Consider the following 24,631-nt stretch of genomic DNA (forward strand, 5'->3'; position numbering starts at 1 on the left):
CAATGAAATCCCTATGAGCCAAAACCTCAGATATCCCTTTGTTCTGAATGCTCTGTTTTAAACTGTTATGAAGTTAATTAGTTAACTTAGGTTCAGGAGCAGGGCCACGCCTAAAACCACACCTCTAATCAGCTGACAAGTATATCTACACCCGGGCTATTCAACCGGCCTCCTCTGTCTCTGTTTGCTCGACCCACCCTCCCTTTCCCTTCCCTTCATCCACTCACCCCTTACTCTCTCATCCCTTCATCCCTCATCCCTTCACACCTTCATCCCATCATCCCTTCCTATTCAACCCGGTGCACCACTCTCATGTCTCATCTAGGTACCATCTGGGAGGTCAATATATCACTCAGGCGAAACCTCTATCGAGACGGAACCCCCACTCTGAGTCTCAGCTGCCTGCTCATCACGCAGACTCCCAGACCAGCATCCAGATGGCATCCTTTCTCCACCACCATTCCCCTCTACATCCATTTATCTATCTGTACATTCAGAACATTCATTAAACCTTTAAACAACATATTGTTGTGGCGTGGTCCTTGCTAGTGAATTTTCAACTAATGGCTTGGTATGATGTCATTCTGAGCCGGATTTCCATATATGGTCATTTGCTCCAGGCAGAGAATGCTGGCCATGCCCACAAAGGAACATGCAGTCCCATCCCTGCAGCAACCTGGTAAACATGTAAGACAATGGCCAATCAGAAGACAGTGGGCTTTGAGAGGGGGCCTTAAAGAGACTGGAGGATCTACAGCTTGTTTCAGACAGAGGCTGAAATAAGGGCCTTCATGAATGGCCAGTGTAAGAAAGAAATTTTTTTTTTTACTTTGAATCATGCAAAACTGCCATAGAGGAGCGCCAAGGGGTCTTGACCAAGCATCCAAATGTGAGTTGGGAGGGAGAATGTGTTGCTGAAAAAGATATTAATTATGAAGATTTTTGATTCAAATGTTGCCAAACTCTGACTGGCTCATGGAAATAGGTGACATCATCTTATTCCAACTAAATCCCACCCATTTTGAACTAGAAACAGAAAATAGTGTGTTCATGTCACTCATAGTAAGTAAGTTTGGCTTGTGCGCCATTAAAGAGTGACGATCTTGTTCTTGTTGAGCTCCAGGTTAACCTCTTAAATCATATTCATGAATGTAGCTATGTAGCTGGCTAGCCCTTTAGGAAGATAGTGTCCCCACTCTTCTTCCTGCCGGTTTAGCTCTGAGTGATCAACTCTTTCCTTAAATGGAGGAAACAGTTTTTAATAGTGTAATGCCAGATCTTCAAAATGACCAAACAAATCTGAGAAGTGGGCAATGGTCCCTCGGTCTGGAAGCAGGATAACACCTGCACACCCAGCAGTGATTCTGGGTGGAAAGTTTACTAGAGAGGACACCAGCTTGTGTTACATTCCTCTTTAAGGCCCTCTGTCGAAGACCACTTTCAGTACCTTTAATACAGAAGTTATTTTTAACTTACATGGTGCATATTTTTAATATTACATTTGTGGGCAAATGATCACAAAATAATATGGGGGCAGGGAATAGGAGCCCACAGCTTATTTTAGTCCCTGGGCCTCTTGGTGTGTTTATCTTGCCCTAGCAGTAAGACTATAGAATTTCAAACTAATTAGATTCATCAAGGGAACTGATGACTGAACAACATGAACAAATAAAGACTAACAATCACTGTCTTCTCTACTTACTGTTGACTGACTATTTGACAGTTTTTGATTTGTGTTCCAAAGCCAATCAAAAAAGGGCCTACTAGTGATGCAGACGAACAGGGTGCATCTTTTGTTTAGATGGGAGGTGTGAAGGGAGATGGATGGCGAGTAAATGGAGCGGACGTCTGTCATTCATTCAGAGAAAACACTACGACAGCAAGATATATAGTAGCACTCAGAGAGGAGAGAACATTTGCGGGGAGCTGGGAATCATTATCTGAGGAAGCTAAGAGAAGGACGAGCGGAAGTAAATGGAAAAGGGATGATCAAAACTGAAAAAAAGAGCTCACGACTGAGGTTGGAGAGGCAGAGTGAGAAAAAAGAGGGAGGGAGGGAACTGGAGGAAGACAACAGTATATGAAAGCTAGGTGCATTAATGGCAAAGTAAAAAGCCGTCTACGAATAAATTACCCGGTCTCCCCTGGGATTACTAATGTAATTATTTGAACGAGGTTCATTAGAATGTGCAGAGGTGTGGAAGACCTGCGGAACAAAACGGGAGACAGAGAAGGAGCGACGAGGGTTTAGCTACTGGAAATTAACTTGCTGCTCTGGGCTCGATAATTGATACAAGACACAGATACCTTTGATTGGAACAAAGGGAAGAACCAGGACGAAAAAAGTTTCCTCACCACCTCTAATTTTCTTTCTCTGGAACAAGAAATAAAGGAGAGGAGAGACAAAAGGAAAGAGCGAGGATGGAAATAAGGACGCATGATCCACCTTTCACAGATGAGCTTTTATTCAATCTGTGAATAATCTCTCAGAACCAGCAGAATCCTCATGGTTTTAAGAAAGGTACTTCACATTTTTAGAATTGTCTCCAGGAGCAACACAGTAACATTTTGCAGCTGTTGAGTCTTCATTTTCTTGTTTTACAGTTTAAAAAAATGTAAAAGTCCTCAACAACAATAACAAAATACAATACCATATGAACACTTTAATTCCAAAATGCTATAATTCCATTTAAAAAAAGACCTGAAGTTAATGACCATCCAGTATTGTTGAAATATAGAGGACCCAGCCAAGAAAAAGTGTTACCAAGGACACACGTTACTGACAGTCCTTTAGAAAGTACTACCACAGTCTGCTTTCAAGTTGGAACTGTCAATCATTCGGCCTGTGTAGGCATGCCATTTTTCAAACAGTGGATATCTCATTTTGGAAAAAAACTTTTCATATGCAGATTGTCTGAGTAGCAGAAATCATTAACTTCTTTAAGCATGCCTCAAGAAATAAATCAAGAACTAGTACAGCACTTTTTTTCCTTGGAGAAAACAGAAACACATAACACATCTACTGAAGAGCATCAAAGTGAGACATCTAAATGAGGATTGGAACTGGACGGTCAGGCCAGACAGCTTTTTATGAAACTTTTTAACAGTTGCCTTAATTTTCTTGAAACATTTTTACTTCATAGACTTTTATTAAGTTTGTGTATTAATTCAAACTAAAACACAACCATTTAAACTATTACTGCCAACCCTGATCTAAAGTCTCCCCACTTCGTGCCTAAAGTCCTGGTTCTCTGAAGAGGATCATGATGATGTTTATGATTATGTCAGCATTCAACAAAGAGCCAGTACTTGTTGTTCTGATCCAACAAAACCAGTTAGTGAATTGGGACACTTGCTACTGAGAAAATAGTGCCATTGTTTGTTTGTTATAAACAGTCAAGGTGTTGAGCAGAGATCAGTTTTATCAGCAATATAACATACATTCTCAAACACCTTATAGCAGCTGCAAGGGCATAAACTCTACCTTACAATATCTTGAGAAAGTTGAATTTAAATCATTTATCCAAATGGTTTTATCCTGAGGTGTTATCAGACCCTCAAATGACAGACCAACATCTTCTATATATTAAAGGACTTTCAAGTGTATTCTGTTACATTGTCAAATATGATTTCTCTATTTGCTTGTGTTTTGGTAATTTACCTGTGTTTTATTAAGCTGCATACTTTCAACACTCTGTGCTTTAAACATAATCTAAATTCTAAACCTAGTCCTAACCCTAAACATGTCCCTTGAAGATATGAGGATAGGCAAAATGACAGACTTTGAAATTGCTCCACATAACATTAGCATAACACATACAGACACTCAGGCTTCAATGTGCACGCACCTCCCATCATTATCCACAGACATGTGATTCCGCCGCTCTTTTCCCTTTTGCCCATTTGGAAACATTAAGACATCAGCCGGCACAATGAACACTGATGTGCTAAAGAAGCAAGAGTGAAGCTGGAGTAAACTGCAGCCCCAGGGAACGTTCCAACATAATGTCGGAGAGCAGGGAGATCAAAGCGTGACGTGGTCTTGTTATGCTACGCACATTCAGACTTGCTTAGACCACCGTATCCAGAAAATAGAGCAAAGGGGGAAAAAGGAAGAGCTCTTTTTTTTCAAAACACAGACAAACTGCTAAGGGACGTGAAAGAGTTGATAATCACCAAATGGAGAGAAGAAAACACCATAATAAGCATTTACATTTCTAAGAAATAAACCAAATGAAATGCACACATTTCTGGACACAAATATTAACACATTTTTTCTGAAAAGCATAGCAACAACTCGGAAAGTTTTTTTTCTTTACATTGGCAGAGAACATTTACAAAGACCAGTTACAGTACATGTAGTTACAGTTTTACTCCTCTTGAAAAAGGATAAAATAATGTTCTCTCTCTCCCACGAATAACACGAGGGAGTATCCGTGAAACAACCACCCCTGCTGAGTTAGCATGACTGTCTAGTGTTAGCATGTAGCACCTGATACCTGTCTGTTAAAATCCATCGGGCAAATGTGGCTTAGCCAAAACTCTCCTTTAGACTTGGCGTTGTTTCACTTAAGTTCAAATGTTTACAGTACATTTAAATGGCATTGGGGTGTCTCCTTTGTCTCTCTGAGAGCCACATCAGATTGTCAGTGCAGTAAAAGAGGAAACAGAGAAATGTCCATTTGTCCATTTGTAAAAGCGTCTCTCCGCTCGTCCATTGCTTTTAGACTCAGTATTGAGATGAAGAAATAATGGCACATAAAATAACAAGCGCGAGGGAGCGTCCATCCCTCACTTAGGCGTGTACTACATGTGTCACGTTAACGCCTGTGTTGTATTTACAGAATTCAGTTCGTTCTGGCCCCAGACCTCACCTACCTTTCCTGGCCCCTTTCTCCTGATTGGCTGTATATGTTTGGGGCTGAGCTTTCTCTAGTCATGTGGTCCTGGGGTTTGGAAGGTCAAAGACGATGGGCGGGTTCATGGGCAAGAAGTTGACAGTGCAGGCTGAGGCGTTGATGAAATTCGTGGTGCCATCAGTCATCATGCCGTAACCTGGGGAGCAGTGAAAAAGGTGAACTCACAGCGTTTCCAAAACACACAATAGGGAGCGTCTCTGGATGTCACTCAGTCACAGGGGTGCATTAGTTTAAATACATTTTGCATTCTGAAAAAGGAGAAGGCATTTCTGGTGGTGTAGAGCTGACTTTTGTTGGAGTGTTGGAGTGATCAGCTTACTTTGTATATTTACCATGACTTATTAGTGTTTGGAAAAATTATTTTAGGGTATTGATTAGGGTAATACATTAGGGCTGAAACGATTTATTGATAAATTAGATTAATTTGATTACTAGAAAGCATTGACACAGCGAGCATCGCGCTTACGCTGTGATCAAGTGAACACGACGTGATTATGATGGCGCTGTTTGCAAAGTGGAGGAAGAGAATGAAAATAGCGAGGGACAAAGAAGAAAGTGTCCAAAGTATGGGATTATTTCAAGCTAAAAGAAAACAACAACTCTGTAATTTTACAGTGGATATCACCATGAAACTTTCCTATGCTGTAATTTGCATGTATTTTAAGAACCCAAATCTGAACACTGGGTTAAGTCAGGTTCAAAATAATTGTTTATTTTGTTGACATAGTAAACTCAAAGGAGGGAATTTTGGATATCTCTTTGTATCATACTTTGTATCACTCCATAAGTTAGAAAATACTGTCAACAGGCACAAAAAAATAAAACTAGAAAGTTTGGTGTATGTAAATGCTACTAAAATTGAGATTTCAGGCTCAAAGTATGAGAAAAAAACTAATTTTGAAAAAACAGCCTTGAAAGATAAGTATTGTAAATTTCCATACGTTTTTATTGAAAATCAATATTTACAGACCTAATACCTAAAACAACAACAATATAGAACATCTAAATCAAGCATACAGACAAACTGTGGTGAAATAAACAACTAAATGTATATTTTGAATGTTATCTCTCCTGTGGTCTGGAAGAAGACGATGTTATGGAAGCAAAATCTCAAAATAGACCAGTGCATTAAAAAAACAATGCCTTTGCCTGCCATGTCTCACCTTAATTGATTTCTTTGGCCACTTGAGGGCAACAGAAAAAGCTATAAACATGACTGTCATATAATCACCATATAAAAGTTAGTGTGGCGACTATGTTAGCAAACAGTTTATTTCTACCTCCAGCGGTAACAGAGCAGCATGATCGTTTATTTGAAGTGCTGTTGGTGTCAACTGATCAGTGTGAGTCAACACTGTTTTAGAGCTCTGTTTCTCTACCAGGTTCTGGGGTAAATATCTGGCTCTTTAGCTGCTAAATGCTCCACTATGTTCTCCAGCTAGTCTCTAACTGTGTCTGTCTGCTGCTGAGCTTTTTCACTGAAAACACTACTGCCAGAAACCAGTTGGATGAGAGCAATCAGACTGAAGCAGAAATTAAAACAAAAAGAGCTGACGGGAACTGCAGAGTTCAGTGATAATTCTTCTTCATCTAAAAATATTGATTAGTGCAGCTTTACAAATATATGACACTGTCAAACCCTGTGCAGTTCGGTTGAGCTGCTCCCTGGGAGCAATTGAGCAACAAACACAGTAGGGGATTTAAGTACTAACGCTACATTCACAATTAAAGATTTCTTTATTTATTTAGTGAATTAAATTTTTTAATGTTTAATTTTTAATTTGAGTTTTCAGCCACATCTCCATTACAGTGAGAATCTTTTTTTTTTAATTGATTTTCACCAAGCCTACATTAAATTCTCACCAGGGGCACAACATTTGCATCACCACCATTTTTCAAATATTATATGCATGTGTATCTTTTTGCTGCACCATGTTTTACTGCTGTCAGTACTGTGTTGTCATCACGCAACTATTCGCGACTATATCGCAACTATTGAAGATAGAACAAAGTTGTCTTGTAACTCTCTCTCTCTCTCTCTCTCTCTCTCTCGGCAGATTTGACACCTGCTTTTCTCAGATGTTAGCTTTCAGCCAGGCATTCCTGTGCTGCAGTAGTCGTAAATCAGGTTCAGCAGCTATTTGTATACATTTCCATTCTCTCCTCCCATATTTTCTGCCTCTAAAAGGAACACCTTAATTTAAGGTGCATGGACCCGAATTCAGTTTTCTTTTATTATACCGATGCAGTACTTAATTTTGCATTTTTTATTGCTTACTCCTTACTTTAGTCTCCCCAAAAGGGATGCAAATCCTTAGTAAATATCCACTAATATATGATTAAATGAAATCAGAGGAAGTACCGGGGTCTCTCATAACACAGAGATAATTTATTGGATGGGCGAACGAGAACCACCATAGTGTATATAAGCGCTTTGTATCACAGTGCATCTTCATCATTTCCCAATTGCGAGAATCCAGTTTGAGCAAATGTATGCATGAGTGTGTGACACTAACACCACTACAGCTAAAAAGTCTGTGCTCAAACAGCACTTTGGATCAACGTTTCTTCCAAATGGCAGATGTAAAAGTGTTCCCATTTTGTCACGGCTAAGTTAACTACCGTCTCTTCAAAAGTACTACAATTTAACTTTGCGCTATCCGTGATTTTTCACTTTCACAATCTCTTGGAACAGAACTCTGCATGTCTGTGTCGGTCCTGTGTTTCAGATTTGCAATAAATGGACACAGAACACAGTGATGATTCATTTCTGTCTCTCTGAGTCCTCACATTAATGAAGAGAGCTGCTTTCAGCCTGTTCCTCTCGTTATTAAATCTGATCTAGTTTCTAATCTGGCTCTCTCGGATGGGGGACCGCTGCTCCAGGGGCTCAGCCCTGACCTGATAACCCTGAAAAAAGCAATCCTCAGTCCAGGGAGACGGCCTCTCTGCCCTTGCTGGCCTGGATGAAATGCTGATAGGGATGTGGCGGCTCAACTACTCTCTAATATACACTTAATTATTTTGTTCAAGAAAACTATTGTAAAGTATCTCTATATTCTCTATTGTTACATGGTTGATTTATATAATAAGGTAAATGTTTAGGTTTTAAAATATGAAAATGAAATGAAAAAAAAAACGCCTTCAGAATGTGATACAAGGTAAACAACCACATATACTGTAATTTAGCTTCTTCTCCTGATGACCTAAAAAAATCATCAGGATTTATGTGAGCTCAAACATGAGTAAACTGTGTTCTGTAAATAAAAACGGGGGAAATTAGTTTATTCATAGAGCACATCCCTGATTAAATCATATTACAAATGTGTGTGTACATATGTGGGCATGTAACTGAATGCACATACATTATTCTGATCTGAACGTGTAATGTGTTCTGAACAGACACAAACCGCATTGAATTTGTGCAGTCAAGGGAGTCATTACAACTGGGTGTGGAGGAGACATTTTCAAAATCTTATTTTAGTCCCCGTCATGTTTTTAATTTTTTTTATTTGTTTATTAAAAGACCACTAAACAGCGTCCTCTCACTGTCCAACCAACAGCTGATCAAAATACTCCTCTGAGATGCCATTAGACCGTGCGCTTACAGCAGAGATTGCCTCTCAGGTAACATGCTACATGCTACCCTGCATTCTTGTTGGAGGTGTTTGGGCTGTATGCAGCTTGTGAGGGAGATTGCAGACGCTACTCAGGGCTGAAAAAAATCTTCTGGATTTTCAAAAGAAAAAAATCATTTAGCTGTTCTTGTGTACAGAAAATGTTGATTGTTGTTATCATAAAGTACCAGGTCTATTTCAAAAAGAGAAACAGGTTTTTATTGAGTTAGTGCATTATAATGCAGTAGGGTATGTGCACGTTTTTGGATTATTATTATAGTGTGCACAAAAATCAATCATAATTAATCATAATTTATTATATGCTAAATTATATCAACAAATATATATATAGCTTTTCATATTTTGCAAACCATCTTTATGTCATCTGGGTTGCTCATTACAACCTCTAGTTCTTAAAGGAAATCATTGAATCTGGCTCCCATTCTGTTTTTATTCCACCTGGACCTTACTTTTTTCATGTCTCTTTACTTTATGAATAGTAACACATGGAAAACCACATGTGCCTCTGTACTGTGTAACCACAGTACAGTGAGTGTGTGTGTGTGTGTGTGTGTGTGTGTCTAAGTTTTTCACAAGCACATGGACGTACCTTCATGAATGTGACCGAACACATGTAATTTGGGCTGGACTCTTCTCTGGACTGTGTTGAGCAGCTCCATGCACCCGACACGCTGCATCTTTTTCGGGACCCAGTCCAGGAAACCTGCACATAGAACATGGCTGTTTTAAAGGTGACTATGGGTTCCATTTTTATGATCAAAGGCGTGCAGTGTGCCCAGTACAGGACACGTATTGTGCACAGTGGGAAGCAAAGTGGCATAAAACAGAAGTTCAAATTAAACTGTGGTCCAGTGTTCTTATTTCATATTTGTTAAATCTAGTCTTTAAGTATCCGTCAGTCCAACTGAATTGTTTTCCAAGGAATATGAAGTGGGAACAAAACAATTACCCATTTAATGCTTAATTTGATTAACTGGCAGTTAGACAGTAATGATCCTGTGGGATGATTTCAGTTATGTTGCACAGACAACAGTGAGATGTTGATATTTTTTTGTTTCCATGGCTCAATGTGTCTCACTGATGTTTTCATTTCCATTCAAAAAGCGATACATCACATTTTAGAACGAAGCTCTCCATTTCAGACTCTTCGTCTTATGGCAAACTGCACATCGCAGCACAAAAAACAGTCTAAGAAAGCAGCCATAGAAAATAAAGATCAATCACAGCCACACACAGATGCAGACTTCACAGTGTGTGTGACAAGGATGAAGCATGGAGTGTATATGATTTAGTGGCTGCTCCGCCAGGAAGGATGCTGCTGACGCTGAGTCAATAAAAGCATCAAGTAGAAGAAATAAAATGACTGAGGAGCTCATGCCTCCATCTTCCCTGCCTTCTGTCGCTCTGCCCAGACAGGAATAAGAAAGAAAATAAGGAAAAGAGAGAAAAGTGAACAAATGGTCAATTGAGGTAAGAAACTGAAACAAGACTTAAGGTCCTGTTAGCAATGTTCTGATCGATATTTACCAGTTGTTGGTCTAAAAATTGTAAGAACAAAAAAACATCCTTTCATCCTCTGGGGAACAGATGAGGGGTGAGTTCTACTGTGCACAGTTACAATTAAAGTCTTAAATACTGTGCAGCAACTAACACTTCACGAAACAGCATGTTTTCCTCAGATTTATCAGGTTAGTATAAGAACAGGTTTCACAGACATCTGACCAGCACTTATCTTCAGATATCTTCCGACCGAAATGATGGACAGACAGAGACACTGGCCCTCATGATGGTAAACCTACTGACTGTGGTGTGGGGATAAGAGAACCCATATTCAAAACTCAAGTCGTTAAGGGCAAGTCCAAGCCAAGTCTCAAGTCATTAAGGGCAAGTCCAATTCAAGTCTCTAGTCTTTAGGGGCAAGTCCAAGCCAAGTCTCAAGTCGTTAAGGGCAAGTCAAAGCCAAGTCTCAAGTCATTAAGGGCAAGTCCAATTCAAGTCTCTAGTCTTTAGGGGCATGTCCAAGCCAAGTCTCAAGTCGTTAAGGGCAAGTCAAAGCCAAGTCTCAAGTCGTTAAGGGCAAGTCCAAGCCAAGTCTCAAGTCGTTAAGGGCAAGTCCGAGTCAAGCTCAAGGCTTTAGAGGCAAGTCAAAGCCAAGTCTCAAGTCGTTAAGAGCAAGTCCAAGCCAAGTCTCAAGTCGTTAAGGGCAAGTCCGAGTCAAGCTCAAGGCTTTAGAGGCAAGTCAAAGCCAAGTCTCAAGTCGTTAAGAGCAAGTCCAAGTCAAGTCTCAAGTCGTTAAGGCAAGTCCAAGTCAAGTCTCAAGTCGTTAAGGCAAGTCCAAAGCTCAAGTTAAGGCAAGTCCAAGCCAAGTCTCAAGTCGTTAAGTGCAAGTCCAAGTCTCAAGTCGTTAAGAGCAAGTCCAAGTCAAGTCTCAAGTCGTTAAGGCAAGTCCAAGTCAAGTCTCAAATCGTTAAGGGCAAGTCAGAGTCAAGCTCAAGGCTTTAGAGGCAAGTCAAAGCCAAGTCTCAAGTCGTTAAGCGCAAGTCCAAGCCAAGTCTCAAGTCGTTAAGAGCAAGTCCAAGTCAAGTCTCAAGTCGTTAAGGCCAAGTCCAAGTCAAGTCTCAAGTTGTTAAGGCCAAGTCCAAGTCAAGTCTCAAGTCGTTAAGGCCAAGTCCAAGTCAAATCTCAAGTCGGTAAGTGCATGTCCAAGACAAGTCTCTAGTGTTTAGGGGCAAGTCCAAACCAAGTCTCAAGCTTTTAGCAGGTATTCACTGAGGCAAAAGAAAAGAAAGAGAAAGGGAAAAGACACTCTTTAAGATTCTTTATACATTTTTATTTTTCACTCCCAAACGGAGCGCTATAAATCTCAAGGAAGCGTTAATGGACTCTCTTATACTTAACACAGTTCTCAGTTATCATGTTCTCAGCTTGCAGTCAGACATGTTGGTAAAGTGATATAGTCTGACTACTTTGTTCTCTAAATGGCTCTACCTGTAAAACCCCCATACTTATAGAATCAGTTTAGATATAAAATGCCTTTAAACTGTAAGAGGATTCTTTACAAGCCTTGGGAGATGGTGGATGTGAAGTGAGAAGTTACGAGGGCTTTTTGTGTCTCGGGGTATTTTGCTCTAATGTGCCACTTGTTTCAAAGCAGCTGCTGCATTGGGCACTGAGCCTGTTTTCCTCTTTTTGTCTCACTTTCTCTCTTTCTCTCTGCTGTTAACTTCTTCCTCACAGCCAGATAAAGAAGCCATATTTTTCCTCTCTAGCTGCAGATCTGCCACTTTATCGCGCCTCATAAAAGACGGACGCTTTGTCGCAGTGCGAAACAACGTCTCGCTCACACTCCTTTTTCCATCGGTTATTTCTCCCTCTTTTAAAAAATATTTCAAAAGTGGAGGTCTTTTCTTGGCTCTAAAGAATCCAGTTTTTGTCCACACTTTTGTCCTCCATTCCCTTTTGCCTTTATTATCCTTGCTCTCTCATAACATTCCTTAAAGTCTGTGTGTGTGTGTGTGTGTGTGTGTGCGTGTGTCTCATGCATTAGTAGCCTGCTGTAGCTGCTCCATATGCCGGTGGCTTACAAGCAGATAGCTGGAGACACTTCGCTAAGCTGAATGGAAAATAAACGGCCGTGTTCGCAGCTGAGACGCAGACACAGAAATCAATCACACACACTCGTCTGAACACCACAGCTGCAGCGGGAGATGAGGTGTGAAAGTGTGTGTGCGAGAGCGAGAGTCAGAGAGAGAGAGAGGAGTGTGTGTGCGTCTGTGTGTGTGTGAGACAGAGACGTGTGTACAGGATGTCAGTTAGCTTGTGAGCCAGCATCTGTGTTTGTTCTCTCTCTTGCGTCATTTGTGTGTAATGAGGGTGTGTTTGAGGATGAAAACAAGTGTGTAGAAGCTGGAAGGTGAACAAGGGGGCTGATAATCTCCACTAAAGGTGTGTTTTCAGGGCGAGTGGGACGAGCTGACTGGACTTTTTGAGTCACTGCCTTGACTCCCTTTACCCTTCATTCATCCACTCAAGATGACAACGATGCATCAGCGCCACTTCCTGTCATTTCAGGAGAAAATACACCATTTACAGAGAGTATGCTTGTGATGACTGATGTAAAACTGTTGATTGATGTGCCTACCTGTATGTTGTTTATGTGGTTTGAATGAATATGTATGAGTCTGTTTATTCAGATGCAGTACTTGCACAACCAATGAGGTCAAGTCCTCTGGGCTTAAATTGCCATATCCAAGTCCACCTGGGGACCTTTGTTGCATGTCATCCCCCATTTTTCTTTCCCCTCACTGTCATCCCTGTACTGTATAATATCTAAACAACATATAAAACTTGATGGGTATTTTATAAGCTGCTGCTAGTGTTTCTAGTGTATTTACATGTGACTTTAGATCAGTAAATAAAGTAATAAATAAAAAGAGAGCCAGATTTACTGTGACTTTTGGGCCTGTTTTACATGCAATGTAAGTCACAGTTTGGGTTTCATTTATCAAAGTCCAAGGTGCATCTGCAATGGTCATTTTTGTGGGGAAAAGGAAAACAAGGGATGAACATGCTACTGGATGTTCCAGGGTGGTTATTCATAGTTTTCACGTGGCGTCACATTCCAAGGGAAACGCTCCTGCAGGGCAAAAAAGATGTTATTTTCCACTGCCTGCCAACCAATAATCAGTTGATACACTGTTACTTTTGCGTTGCCAGAATGCTGGATGGTTGTTGTGCTTTCGGATGCACTAATCGATGAGGACGAGCCTGGGCTGTGTTAGGTGAAGGATTCCCTAGAAGGTAAACGTAAACATTACCACAGTTGAGCGGCGGCCGGGACCAGGTGGTTCTCAACGGCAGAAATGTGGCAGCGGATGCTGTAATGTTATATGGATCAGATTTGCCCGACACTTGCAGTTTGTGTTCATATCTTTCTATTCTTAAGTTGAAAGGTGATCCAAATAAAATTTGACTGCTTTTGTGGCGTCTCTACGGTCGCAGTGTGAGCCACTATGTTGGTCTGTTGTTTTGCCCTCCAGGTCATTGCGCATGTCACATGACTGAAAACTATGAATAGAGGGAAAAGAAACACTGATTAGTAGGCTTGTATATAACTGATGACAACTAGTCATCATATTAGGTTATTAATAATGAACACAGTATCTGATTACTGTAATGTAAACAAATATGTGACAGAGAGTTCCAGTTTGTATTCATCAAACCTAAATTTGAACCATCAGTGAACTGTAAAATCATTACAGGCTGTGAATGCTTGTTGCTATATTTTGATAAGACAATTAGAGTGCACGTTTGGCCGCATTTAGCTCAGTATAACATCCACCATCACACCATCTGCTGCATTGGACCTGCTGCTCCGGCTCTCTCTCTTTCTGCCAGTTGCTGTGGTTGTGTATATTTTCTGCATGTTTGATTTGAATTACTATTTAGATTATAGTATAAGAGTTTTATCAGTAGTACTGTGAGTAACAGTTTTTCTCAGGTGAATCAAAGTAAATGTTTTGGTATCAAGATCAATACATTATCATTTCTTTCAGAGTTAACTGCACATACTGAGCTCTCCTCCACTCATAAAATGCGTTGTTGAGGGCAATACCAGGTAGGGCTGTTGCGATAACCGTGCAATTGAAATACCACGCTATTGGTCAAGCCTGACGGATGGCAAGCACCGCAACAACCGAATGTTCATAATTTACACTTCAGTGCGTGTTAAATTAATAAAGTAGTGCTTCAAAAGTTACACAACCATCATGAGCTCTGTAACGGTTCAAGGACAGTTCGCCATGAGTTATGCGTGACCTGACTTCAAACTTGGAAGCTGTAAGTGTTGGCGTGTTTTGTGTTTTACTGTTACTTGGCATTAGCATATTGAGAAGCTAATGTGGCTAGCAGGCTGGCGATGTTGGACTAACGTTGTGATCCTGAGTGACAGTCGAGAAACTGACCAGTAAGCCTCATTTGAAGCTCACTAACAAACGAGCGTAGTGTGTCGGACGCCTGCAGCTGTTTTTCATGTTGCTTTCTGTGGAAATGTAGTTCTAACGTTACTACAGCGCAGTGGCTAGTTGTGGACAGCCATTCTGCTCCGCACCGCTGTGTGCGCGCGTTGCTGCGGTATGTAAATTGACTTGATAGACTTGATGACTAGCACCCAGCAGCTAGCTTGCTCCGACCAAAAAGCTGCTGTTAGCGGCTCGCTGTGCAGTGAGGTGACAGACACTTTTACTCTGCTATATGGCACCAAATTACTTCATTGCCACACATTTACTAAAAACTCTACAGGACATTTGCACTCTTTACACTTTTTAGTAATCTGCTCCAATAAACCACCATCCCTACACTATATTTCTGGAAGTGTGGTGAAGAATTTGAAATGGCATTTAGGCCTCCAATTTACAATTTTAAACTAAACTAACTGTATAAACTAATGGCCATGTTTATTTATGTACACATTATTGAAAGAGTGCATCCTTTCATGTATATGTATGCTGTATGTGTGTTTAATAATGTTTGTGTCTTACCCAGTGGGGGGCAGTGTGTGACCAGAATGTCTGTGTTGTCGGGGATCTGGTTCCACTTGTCCAGCAGAGCCTGACCTCGTGGCAGGTTGAAGCCCCAGCCATAGTACCAGGGCTGCCTGCAGACACACACGCACACACACACACACGCACAAAGAAAGAGAGAAAACCAGACAGTTAGGTTAATACACTCACTGTCACATGTACAGACAACATTCTGTGCGATGTTTTGAACCTAGAATTCATCTCCCAGCAGCAGTCACATCATACATCTCACTCTCTCTCTATCCTCACTGTTAACCTAATCATAATTAATAATACTGCTAAATGAGATTGGAGAAAAAGGTAACACAGAACAGAAAACAGCAGGAGCTGCAGTGTAAGTGTGTTTATGGTGTGATGCTTATACAGATCAATTATAAGATCGCTGAATGCATTTCGTGGTCAGATGATGGATTTATTAGTGGTTTAGCTTTGGAAATAATGCTCAGATCACATCTCTGCTATCATAAAATCCTGTGTTTGGTTCATTTGCTTTCACACCACAAGCGAACCGCACCAGAGTTCGTTTGAAAGCGTGTTTGGTTCGCTTTTGGTGTGCACCTGAGTGCGACTGCTGCATTCAGACCTGCCCAAATTAACCGCACCAAGGGGGAAAACGAACTCTAGTGCGATTCAACCGAACTAAATGAGGCAGGTGTGAAAGCATCCAAAGTGGTCTTGGTACAAACACAAATGTTGTGAATTATGGTTTTGGGGAACACCTGCATCGCTAAACGATGGTTCGTAACATGTAAGTTGCCAACTTAGTTACCTCCATAGTTCCAACCAAGGAAGTTGATGCTTTTGGGAAACGCACCCCAAGATGGTGAGAAAGGCTACGGCTGAAATCTACCAGCAAACACTGACCCAGCTAATTCTCACCAGAAATTAAACATATTATCGAGTTGGTGTATGAATGTTTCTGTTTAAGCACTTAGGCTCAATGTTAGCACTTTGAGCAAAGACTAGAAAGGCGCTATATGGAGCATTTACGTTCCAGCAAACATGGGGTTGTCTTTCTGCCACTGATGTAGCCAATAGAGCAGTCAGTGTAGGTAAGCTCTGTCCTGAATGCTGCCAGACATTTATAAAGGAGCAATGTGTGTAAAGACAGAAAGTAGTGTGTAGCTGTGTTAGTAAAATAAATGGATTAAAAAATAATCTGGTCAAGTTTGGATTTATTAGGCTATGGCAACTTTATCGAGGAGAAGGGGCTACAGAGCTGGCACTCAGTTCAAGATGCGGCGACCTTCCGGGATGTGTGCGCTCTGGCCGGTTACCCTCCTGGATGCGGGTGGAAATGCTCCCCAGCTGCAGCGCCCCTGGTTGTCTCTACCCGTCGGAGGAGAACCTCTTCTGTCTCAGCGACATGCTGATAGAAACACGGACCTGCCACTACCGATGGTTACAGTGCTGTCTGACCAGCGACTGATCGAACTGGAGAAGGTCCTAATTATTGGGGACTTTAACCTGCATATTGATGATATCGCATGTAACACAGCTGCGGATCTCCTATCTCTCACAGACTCTTTTAATTTTACTAAGCATGTTTCTGGACCCACACACATTAAGGGTCACACCCTGGACCTTGTCTTCTCACTTGGTCTTGATATAGTAAATGCTTGTGTAGAAGATGTTCATGTGAGTGATCATAGCTGTGTGTTCTTTGACATTAACTTTCCTCTGGATCCTCCGCCCCTGGGAATTAGGGCTCAGAGGCGGATTATTAATCATGATGCTGCAGAGAGGTTCTCTGCCTTGTTTGACCCATGTTCACTGATGGGATGCAGTGATGCAGATGTTTTTATTCAGTCTTTTAATAATCAGTGTTCAGCAATTTTCGATAAAGTGGCACCAGTGAAAACAAACATTGTCTTCCATAAAAAATCTTGTCCTTGGGTTGATGAAACTATCCAGAGTTTTAGGAGAAATTGTAGAAAAGTTGAACATCTATGGAAATCTTCTAAACTTGAGGTTCATAGGCTTCATCTGAGAGAACTAAAGGTTACCTTAAACGAGATGCTGAGAAACGTGAGAACTCTCGTCTTTTCTCAGCTTATATCCTCGAATAAGCAAAATCCTAAAATCTTGTTTGACACTATAAATGCAATTGTTTCTCCTTCTGCCCCTCAAGCAACTATGTCCTCTAAATCTGACTGTAATGAATTCCTTCACTTCTTTGTAAGTAAGATCAGAGATGTTAGGGCAAACATCTCACCATCACTTACTCAGAACTCTGCATGTGACCTGTCTTCTGCTCATTCTTGGTCATATTTTAAACCTGTGACATTACAGGACATCACCTCTCTGCTACATACATTGAAACCCTCATCTTGTCCCATGGATGTTCTCCCTACTGTGCTATTTGTACAAGCGTTTGATTCTATTGGTCCCTGTATTGTGGATTAATACTTCACTTTTAACTGGTGTCGTTCCTTGTTTTTTTAAACATGCTGTTGTTAAGCCTGTACTTAAAAAGCCCAGCTTGGATCCATTACAACCTAAGAGCTACAGGCCGATATCCAAACTTCCATTCGTGTCAAAAATTCTAGAAAAAGTTGTAGCAGAGCAACTCACCCTTTTCCTAGAGAACCATGAGCTGTTTGACAAATTCCAGTCTGGTTTCCGTAAAATGCATTCCATAGAAACTGCATTACTGAAAGTTTCTAGTGACATTCTGATGTCAGCAGTTTTGGTTCTCTTGGACCTTTCTTCGGCTTTCGATACTATTGATCATAATATTATGATAAATAGATTCCATGATCTGGTTGGGATGTCTTTAGAAGTTTTAGTGTTTATGTAAATCAGATCATGTCTGAAGCTGCAGGACTGTCGTGTGGGTACCTCAGGGTTCTGTCTTGGGACCCATCCTGTTCCTTTTGTATATATATCCTCTCGGACAGATAATTAGTCAATTCAGTGACATATCTTACCATCTGTCTGCGGATGACATTCAACTGAACTGCTCATTCAAGGAAACTGAGTTCCATAAATTGTCTTCTTTAACTAACTTCTTGACCCGCATTAAACAGTGGTTATGTGACAGCTTCCTGCTTCTGAACTCAGAGAAAACAGAAACACTGATTATTGAAAGTAAAATTAAACAACATATAGTTGACTTAGGCTCGTCTGTCCAGCTGAGCCTCAGGAACTTAGGTGTTGTTTTTGATTCAGCGATGTCCTTAGAGTACCACTCCAAACAACTAGTCAGAAACTGTTTCTTCCAACTAAAGGAATATATCCAAATTAAGAACACTGGTGTCAAAGGGTGAGTTGGAGATGATCATTCATGCTTTTATGTCCTCTCGTTTAGATTACTGTCCTTACTGTCTTTTTACTTGTTTGAGCAAGAAAGAGCTTTACCGTTTCCAGGCTGTTCAGAACTCTGCTGCAAGGCTTTTAACTCACATTAACATAAGAGCTAACATCACACCTGTTTTAGTAGCACTTCACTGGTTACCAGTCCAGTATAGAATTCAGTTTAAAATCCTGGTCCTTACTTTTAGAGCCCTGCACGGTCAAGTTCCTCCCTACATCTCTGACTTGATACAGCTTCATACTCCGACCCATAGTTTAGAGGTTGTTAGTGGTTCCCTACACTCATTTTAAAACCAGAGAGGATCGTTCATTCCAAGCAGTGGCACCTAGGCTGTGGTATGCTTTGCCTACCTTTCTACGCTGTGTGAATTCTGTCTTTTAAAAAACAACTGAAAACGCTGCTATTAAAGCAGGCTTTTAGTTAAACGCAGGGTATTTCTGATTTTTATTCTATGTTTTCCATTTGTATTTAAATTTTCTTATGCATTGTATTTTACTTTGTTGCGTTGTATTACATTTTATTGTGACGCACTTTGTGATTTTTATCTGTGAAAGGTGCTATACAAATAAACTTACTTACTTACTTACTTATCGCTTTGCATACGGATATGGTAAATGGCGCCAGTGCTTACTCTGGTTCAGGAACAAGACCACGCCTCTCTCTCTCCCTAATCTACCGAGCTACACTCATTTCATCCACCTGTGCCTCTCTAATCTAATCACCTGCACATATGTACTATAAGCTTGTCTAACCCCTCTCTCCCTGTTCTCAATACCCCCTCCCCCCAAACCCCTTAATCCTTCCCCCCCTAAACCTTCTCGCAAACCAAAACTCACACAAATGATGATTGTCAAATCGTATTAAAGTTGACACATAATATTGACGCTTTTTTCTGTTTTCTTAACAGGACTTAGTTGTGCTTTTCTAACGGTAACCTTGTGAATTTGCTGCAAGGAGTGCTTCATGGTGAAAAAACTGCAGGAACACAAGACAGAGAGCAAAGACCATGAATCCAGCGTGGCCTCTCACTTCTGTCAGCCTTCCTCCTTTTAGTGTCTAAACTTGTGGTTTAACCTTTAAGATGAGAAGCTGCCCGGGGGGCTTATGAAGAGCACTCAGCTAGTGAAGGATGAGGGGAGGACTCAAACAGATCACAGGAAGGGGGGTGGGGGTGAGCACAAAGTTATATTAAACATCTCCTTGATCACAGTAACACCCTAGAACGCTCCACGACAGAAAGAGACGAGAGAAATGAGAAAAGAAGAGATGGAGAAGAAAAAAAAGAGGAGAATCTTGATGGCTGGGGCTCGTGTCCCTTTACTTTGATAGGGGACGCCTCGGCCGTGAGTGATGGAGAAGAAATTAACATGTCACTTACAATCTGTACTCCGATCCATCTTCCTCTCCAATGCTTGTGTGTGTGTGTGTGCGATCGTAGGCAACGCCGTGCAACTGGCTTTTTTTAAATTGCAGAGTGCAGTCACTCGAAACGCCAACTTTATCGCCATGGCCGCTGCCAGTGCTCAGTGGAACGTCAGATGAGGAATTTTAGAAGAGTGTGTGTGTGACTGCAGGGACAGATGGGGAGACAGGAAGACAGGCCTGAAGATGGGCAGAAATACATGTCACACATACACCGTCTCCTTGTCCGTCTCTCTAATTAAGAAAGCTAAAAATGGGACTCTGAGGTCACCAGCACAGGGAGGGGTGGTCAAGCACATGTGGCTGTGCATCATGGGAAATCACGTCCTATTTCAGCTGTAGTCCACACGATTAAAATTCCATCACATCCTGAACATCAAAGACTAAATATTTCTGACGAATGATCTGACGCTGTCCATGAACACAGTTTCAATAATTTACCCTGCGAATATTAAAACATTTAGTCTGGCCTTAGCATATTAATAGGGCCTGTGGAATGTAATATTCATGTCCATCTTAACATGGACCTCTCAATTAAAATCAAATGAGCTCGTTGGTGCGATTGATGCTCCTGATTCTCTCAGCGTGAATGGAGGGATGAAGAGAGAGCGACGGAGGAGAGGAGAGAGGTTTCCCCTGATAATGACCAACGGATGGTGCTTCATCCTAACAGAGTGATAGATGAGATGAGGAGAGAACAAGTGATGAGATGCTTGGATAGATGGAAAGAGCAGTTCAAGTCAACTTAAAGGAGCCATATTGTACTATGACTCATGTACAGTTAACATTATTCACAACCATTTTTCATAGCACATTCAGTATTTAGATGGATTTTCATCCTCCAGGCAGCTATTGTTTAATTTCCTTTCAGTTTCCTATGAAAATCAACTCCATCAACTTGACAACACTCAAGTTTACTCTTCCGTACTGCACTGCACTTTTTACTCTTCTTAACTGCGACTATAATCACCTTCCAAATGACAGTATCGGTCATGCATTCACATGTTTATTTAACCTATGTTCATGTTTACCTTAGTTCATTCAAATGGCCATTTCACTTGTCCAATGCTCCATGTGTAAAAAGGTGGATGGTTGGTGCTACAACTTTGACAGCAGTGGTTTATTTGAATAAACTTTTTCTTAAGCACAATTAAATAGAATGAACCTTGTGGAGCTTTTCACTAGCAGCACTACAGAGCAATGTTTTTGAGGGTCCCCATCAGTTTGTTCTCATGCACTGTTGTCGCAATATTCAGCTGATCTAGGTGCCGTTAAAGTGCTAAAAACACATCACTGTGACAAACGCAGTGAATAGTAAGACTGTAAACATGGATGTAGGAGGATCTTGAAAAGGTTCATGCTATGATGTAAACTTGTTTAGACTCATGAGAAAAAGTTACTTAAATGCATTACGACCATAATATAAAATATATATAAAATTTCAGAATGCCTGGAAGTTTGGAATCAATCTAAAACCTGATGGGATGCATTGCAAAGTTGTTCTTTACAAGCATTCTGTGATTGAACAATGTTGCATATGAGTCCCTGTCAGAACTTCTGAAAATATAATTTCTCAAATTAAAAACTTTCTTTGCATGTTTTATATATCTAATTTTGGAAAGAAAATAACCATTAGGCCTTCCTGAAGTTTGTCATCCAGTAAACCTAAAACAGTAATGATCCAGTCTATCATTTTGTCAAAGGAGGATTACAGTGTCCTTTATAAAGTAATGCAGCTTGCTTTAATTTTGTGACATCAATCATTCTGTTAGAGAAGGCGTCACTCCTTTTCAAATGGTTTATATCTCATTTTCTGCCTCTTCATGGAGTCCACCGTGCCAGGAATACGTCTCCATGCCGACTGTAGGCGTCTTCATCACAGTTGCTAAAAAGAGATTATCTCGCACATGGTACTGCCCGTAGCCTCTCTCCATGAGAGACCCACTACTGTGTTTGCTGAGCAATCCTGAGACTAACTGAATGTAACTCCATGGATAATATCCCTGCTCCAGAATTAGGATGTTTTTATCAGGTAAGGGATTAGAATGGTACAAGTGATTTGTAATAACTCGGAGGAGGAGAATCGGGCGAAGTGTGGAGCATAGTAAAGATTCTGTTAATGTGCTGGGCTGGTATTTGTTATGGGTGTTAAAAAAGAAGAAAACAGATGTTTGTGTTAAAGCGCTCAATCCCCAGGCAGCACAGTGAGAGAAAAACAACAGCGTTCAAAACATTACTCATTCCTTTCAGCACCACCACCACCACCACACACACACGCACACACACACACTGAGTTACAAAAGACTAAATTAAATGGATTGAAGGATTTAACACAAACTGGGCAATGCACAACTCTCTTAAGTGTTTGCATGTCTAACTAACAAAGGCCCACCGATAACACAGGAGAAATGAGTGAATTCCTCAGCCGAGGGCTGTGAAGCACCCATGCGCCTCTCTCTTTTCCCTCATTCTCCCTCTTATTGCTCTCCCTGCTCACCACATCTCTGTCTGCTTTTGACATATTACTTCATTGCTCTCTTTCCCCGTCTCTCACCCCCTCACGCTCCTCGTTAGTGGGGGAAACGACCAGCCTGCTGTCTGAGGGCCTCCCATCCGTGTTTGATAGAGAATCTTTTTAAACCGTAAAGGTATTCTGAGGTCCAGCACGGAAGAGAGAGGCAGAGCTGGGAGACATGTCAGGAGTAAGGAGCACTGAGTGTCCAACTAGAGTTCAAAAAGCTGGCACAATTTTTTTTTCACAAATTGGGGTGGCGATGCTACAGTGGATAAGACACATGCCTTTTGTGTGGGAGACCTGGTTTGATTCCAACCACGACATCAAACATTCCCTGAGCAAGACACTTAACTCCTAGTCGAGCCAAAGGCGCGATACATATAGCGAGTCACTTTGGATAAAAACAAATTATTATTATAATTCCTTAGCATAAATACATTTTGGGGGCAGCAAAATGGATTAGGGTTAGGCTGTAAAGAAAACAGTGACATTTTGTTGCCTGATAAAGTAAAGTAAAGCTGATGTGGCTAACAGTTAGGCTAGGTTAGCTTTGGTTAGCAAACAGTTGGAAACAAGGATGTTGAAAGCAGTGTTTGGCCCTTTTATTGTAGCAGAACTTTTCAAAAATGTGATTTGAGAGTCATGTAATTGTATCTCGCTCTGTATGTGGGTAATCAGATTCCCAAATGTGTAAAATCGTCTCTAAATGCGTACTGAAATTTGTCAATGTGTGCAGGAATCTGCAAAGGTGTATTCAGATCTGTGTTTGGTTTTTTTTGTCACATTTATAAATGTGACAAAAAAATCCAAATCTGTATCAAGATTTGCAAGTTTGTTGAGATCTGCAAATCGGTAAACACGCATTTACATTTGAATGATGGCTGAAAAGTATTTTGCATCAAAAGCTGGAAATACAGTCATCAGTTACAACTTTTTACAAATGACTTTTGCTACATTTCTGTGGAGATTTGTCTGTGTGCCTCAGTAGCTATACAGCCAACATACCACCGGTACTGGTTGTAGCTGCAGTTGTCCCAGTGCAAGGCAGACTATAATCGAATACTGAAGGGAAATTTTTAGGTTAACTGTGACTCCCATGGTGCACTTCAACATGAAACATTCAATCGGCGAGTTAAAAAATCTGTCACATGAGCCGGTAACTGTGGGCATGAGCAGCAAAGCCGAGATTCTCCCAGTGGCACTGGCAGCTAGCGGCGGCCTGTGGCAGGCGAGCGGGACACGTTCGACAGTTGAGAGATGCCTCCCTCGACTCGCTGTCAACAAGTGCAGGAAGTGCATTCCTTGGGAAAACCCACAGGAGAGAAAGAAGTGTGCGTTGTTTGTTGTCACAGTGTGCTGCTGCGGTGCCACTGGCTGCCAGTGGCACTGGGAGGAGCTCAACTTTGCTGCTCTTGCCCACAGTTACCTGCTCATTTTAAACTTGCTTAAAGGTGAGAGCAACAGACAGGAAGTCAAAACGTACTGACAGACGGACTAACACATTGGTTTTGGTCTTTTTATGGGATTTGTTAATAATAAAAATAAATTCAATAAAGCCAGCCTTATCATATAAACGTTTGGGTTTTGCAGGAAATAAAAGGAAATTAGGATTAAAGAGGATTACTGTTACAGGGTCCATGTGTAACACAGGCCTCCCTTGTGCTAATCACTACATGCAGTGATGCAGTGAAAACACACAACAGTGATCACCTCTCCTACATTTAATTAACTACTCACGAATTAACGACCCTAAAAGCAGCCTGGGAAGCAGGTTGGGGGAATGGAGCACGGCTCCAGTCTGCACACACACAGGCCACACACACATTTGTGAAGAGATGCTTCTTCTGTGTTAGACATGCAGCATATACAGTCTATGGTTATTTGCAAATAGTCATGCCTATTTATCTATTTCCCCACAGATGTTTTTCCATACTTCCTCTGCCTGACATCTAAGTCTTCACATCCTTGGACCTCCTCGCCCCCCTCATTTGGAAAGCTCACTGGGGAACTTTGTAAATTAAAAATGCATAGAGGGGAGCGGCTCTCCTGGCAGCAGCTGTGTGGCCATCAGCTGACTTGTAAAGTCCAGTCACATTCATGCAGGTGTATGGAGCAGGCTTTAGAACTGGACACTTCTCCCTATCACTCCACTATTACTCTAATGCTGTTACCACCACCTCAACTTCCTCCTTATGTGTTATTTTTATTTATGTTCATACTTATTGAGCTCTCTCAGCAGA

General features: G+C 41.1%; 1 protein-coding gene across 1 annotated transcript in view; it reads right to left on the minus strand.

Moving 5' to 3' along the window:
- Window positions 1-2,443: 2,443 nt before the first annotated feature.
- The window catches only part of mpped1 (metallophosphoesterase domain containing 1), an 89,931-nt gene continuing 67,743 nt past the window's right edge, over window positions 2,444-24,631 (minus strand). The window contains exons 5-7 of the mRNA XM_038739309.1: window positions 15,097-15,212; window positions 9,147-9,260; window positions 2,444-5,055 (exon numbers count right to left, since the gene is read on the minus strand). Of these exons, the coding sequence (XP_038595237.1) occupies window positions 4,937-5,055; window positions 9,147-9,260; window positions 15,097-15,212 (349 nt within the window). The 3' untranslated portion in view covers window positions 2,444-4,936. The remainder of the gene's footprint in view (window positions 5,056-9,146; window positions 9,261-15,096; window positions 15,213-24,631) is intronic.

This window comes from Micropterus salmoides, unplaced genomic scaffold (genome assembly GCF_014851395.1).
Source record: "Micropterus salmoides isolate LMB-PRFRI ecotype aquatic unplaced genomic scaffold, ASM1485139v1 Ms_hic_scaffold_23, whole genome shotgun sequence".
Classification (NCBI taxonomy): Eukaryota; Metazoa; Chordata; class Actinopteri; order Centrarchiformes; family Centrarchidae; genus Micropterus; species Micropterus salmoides.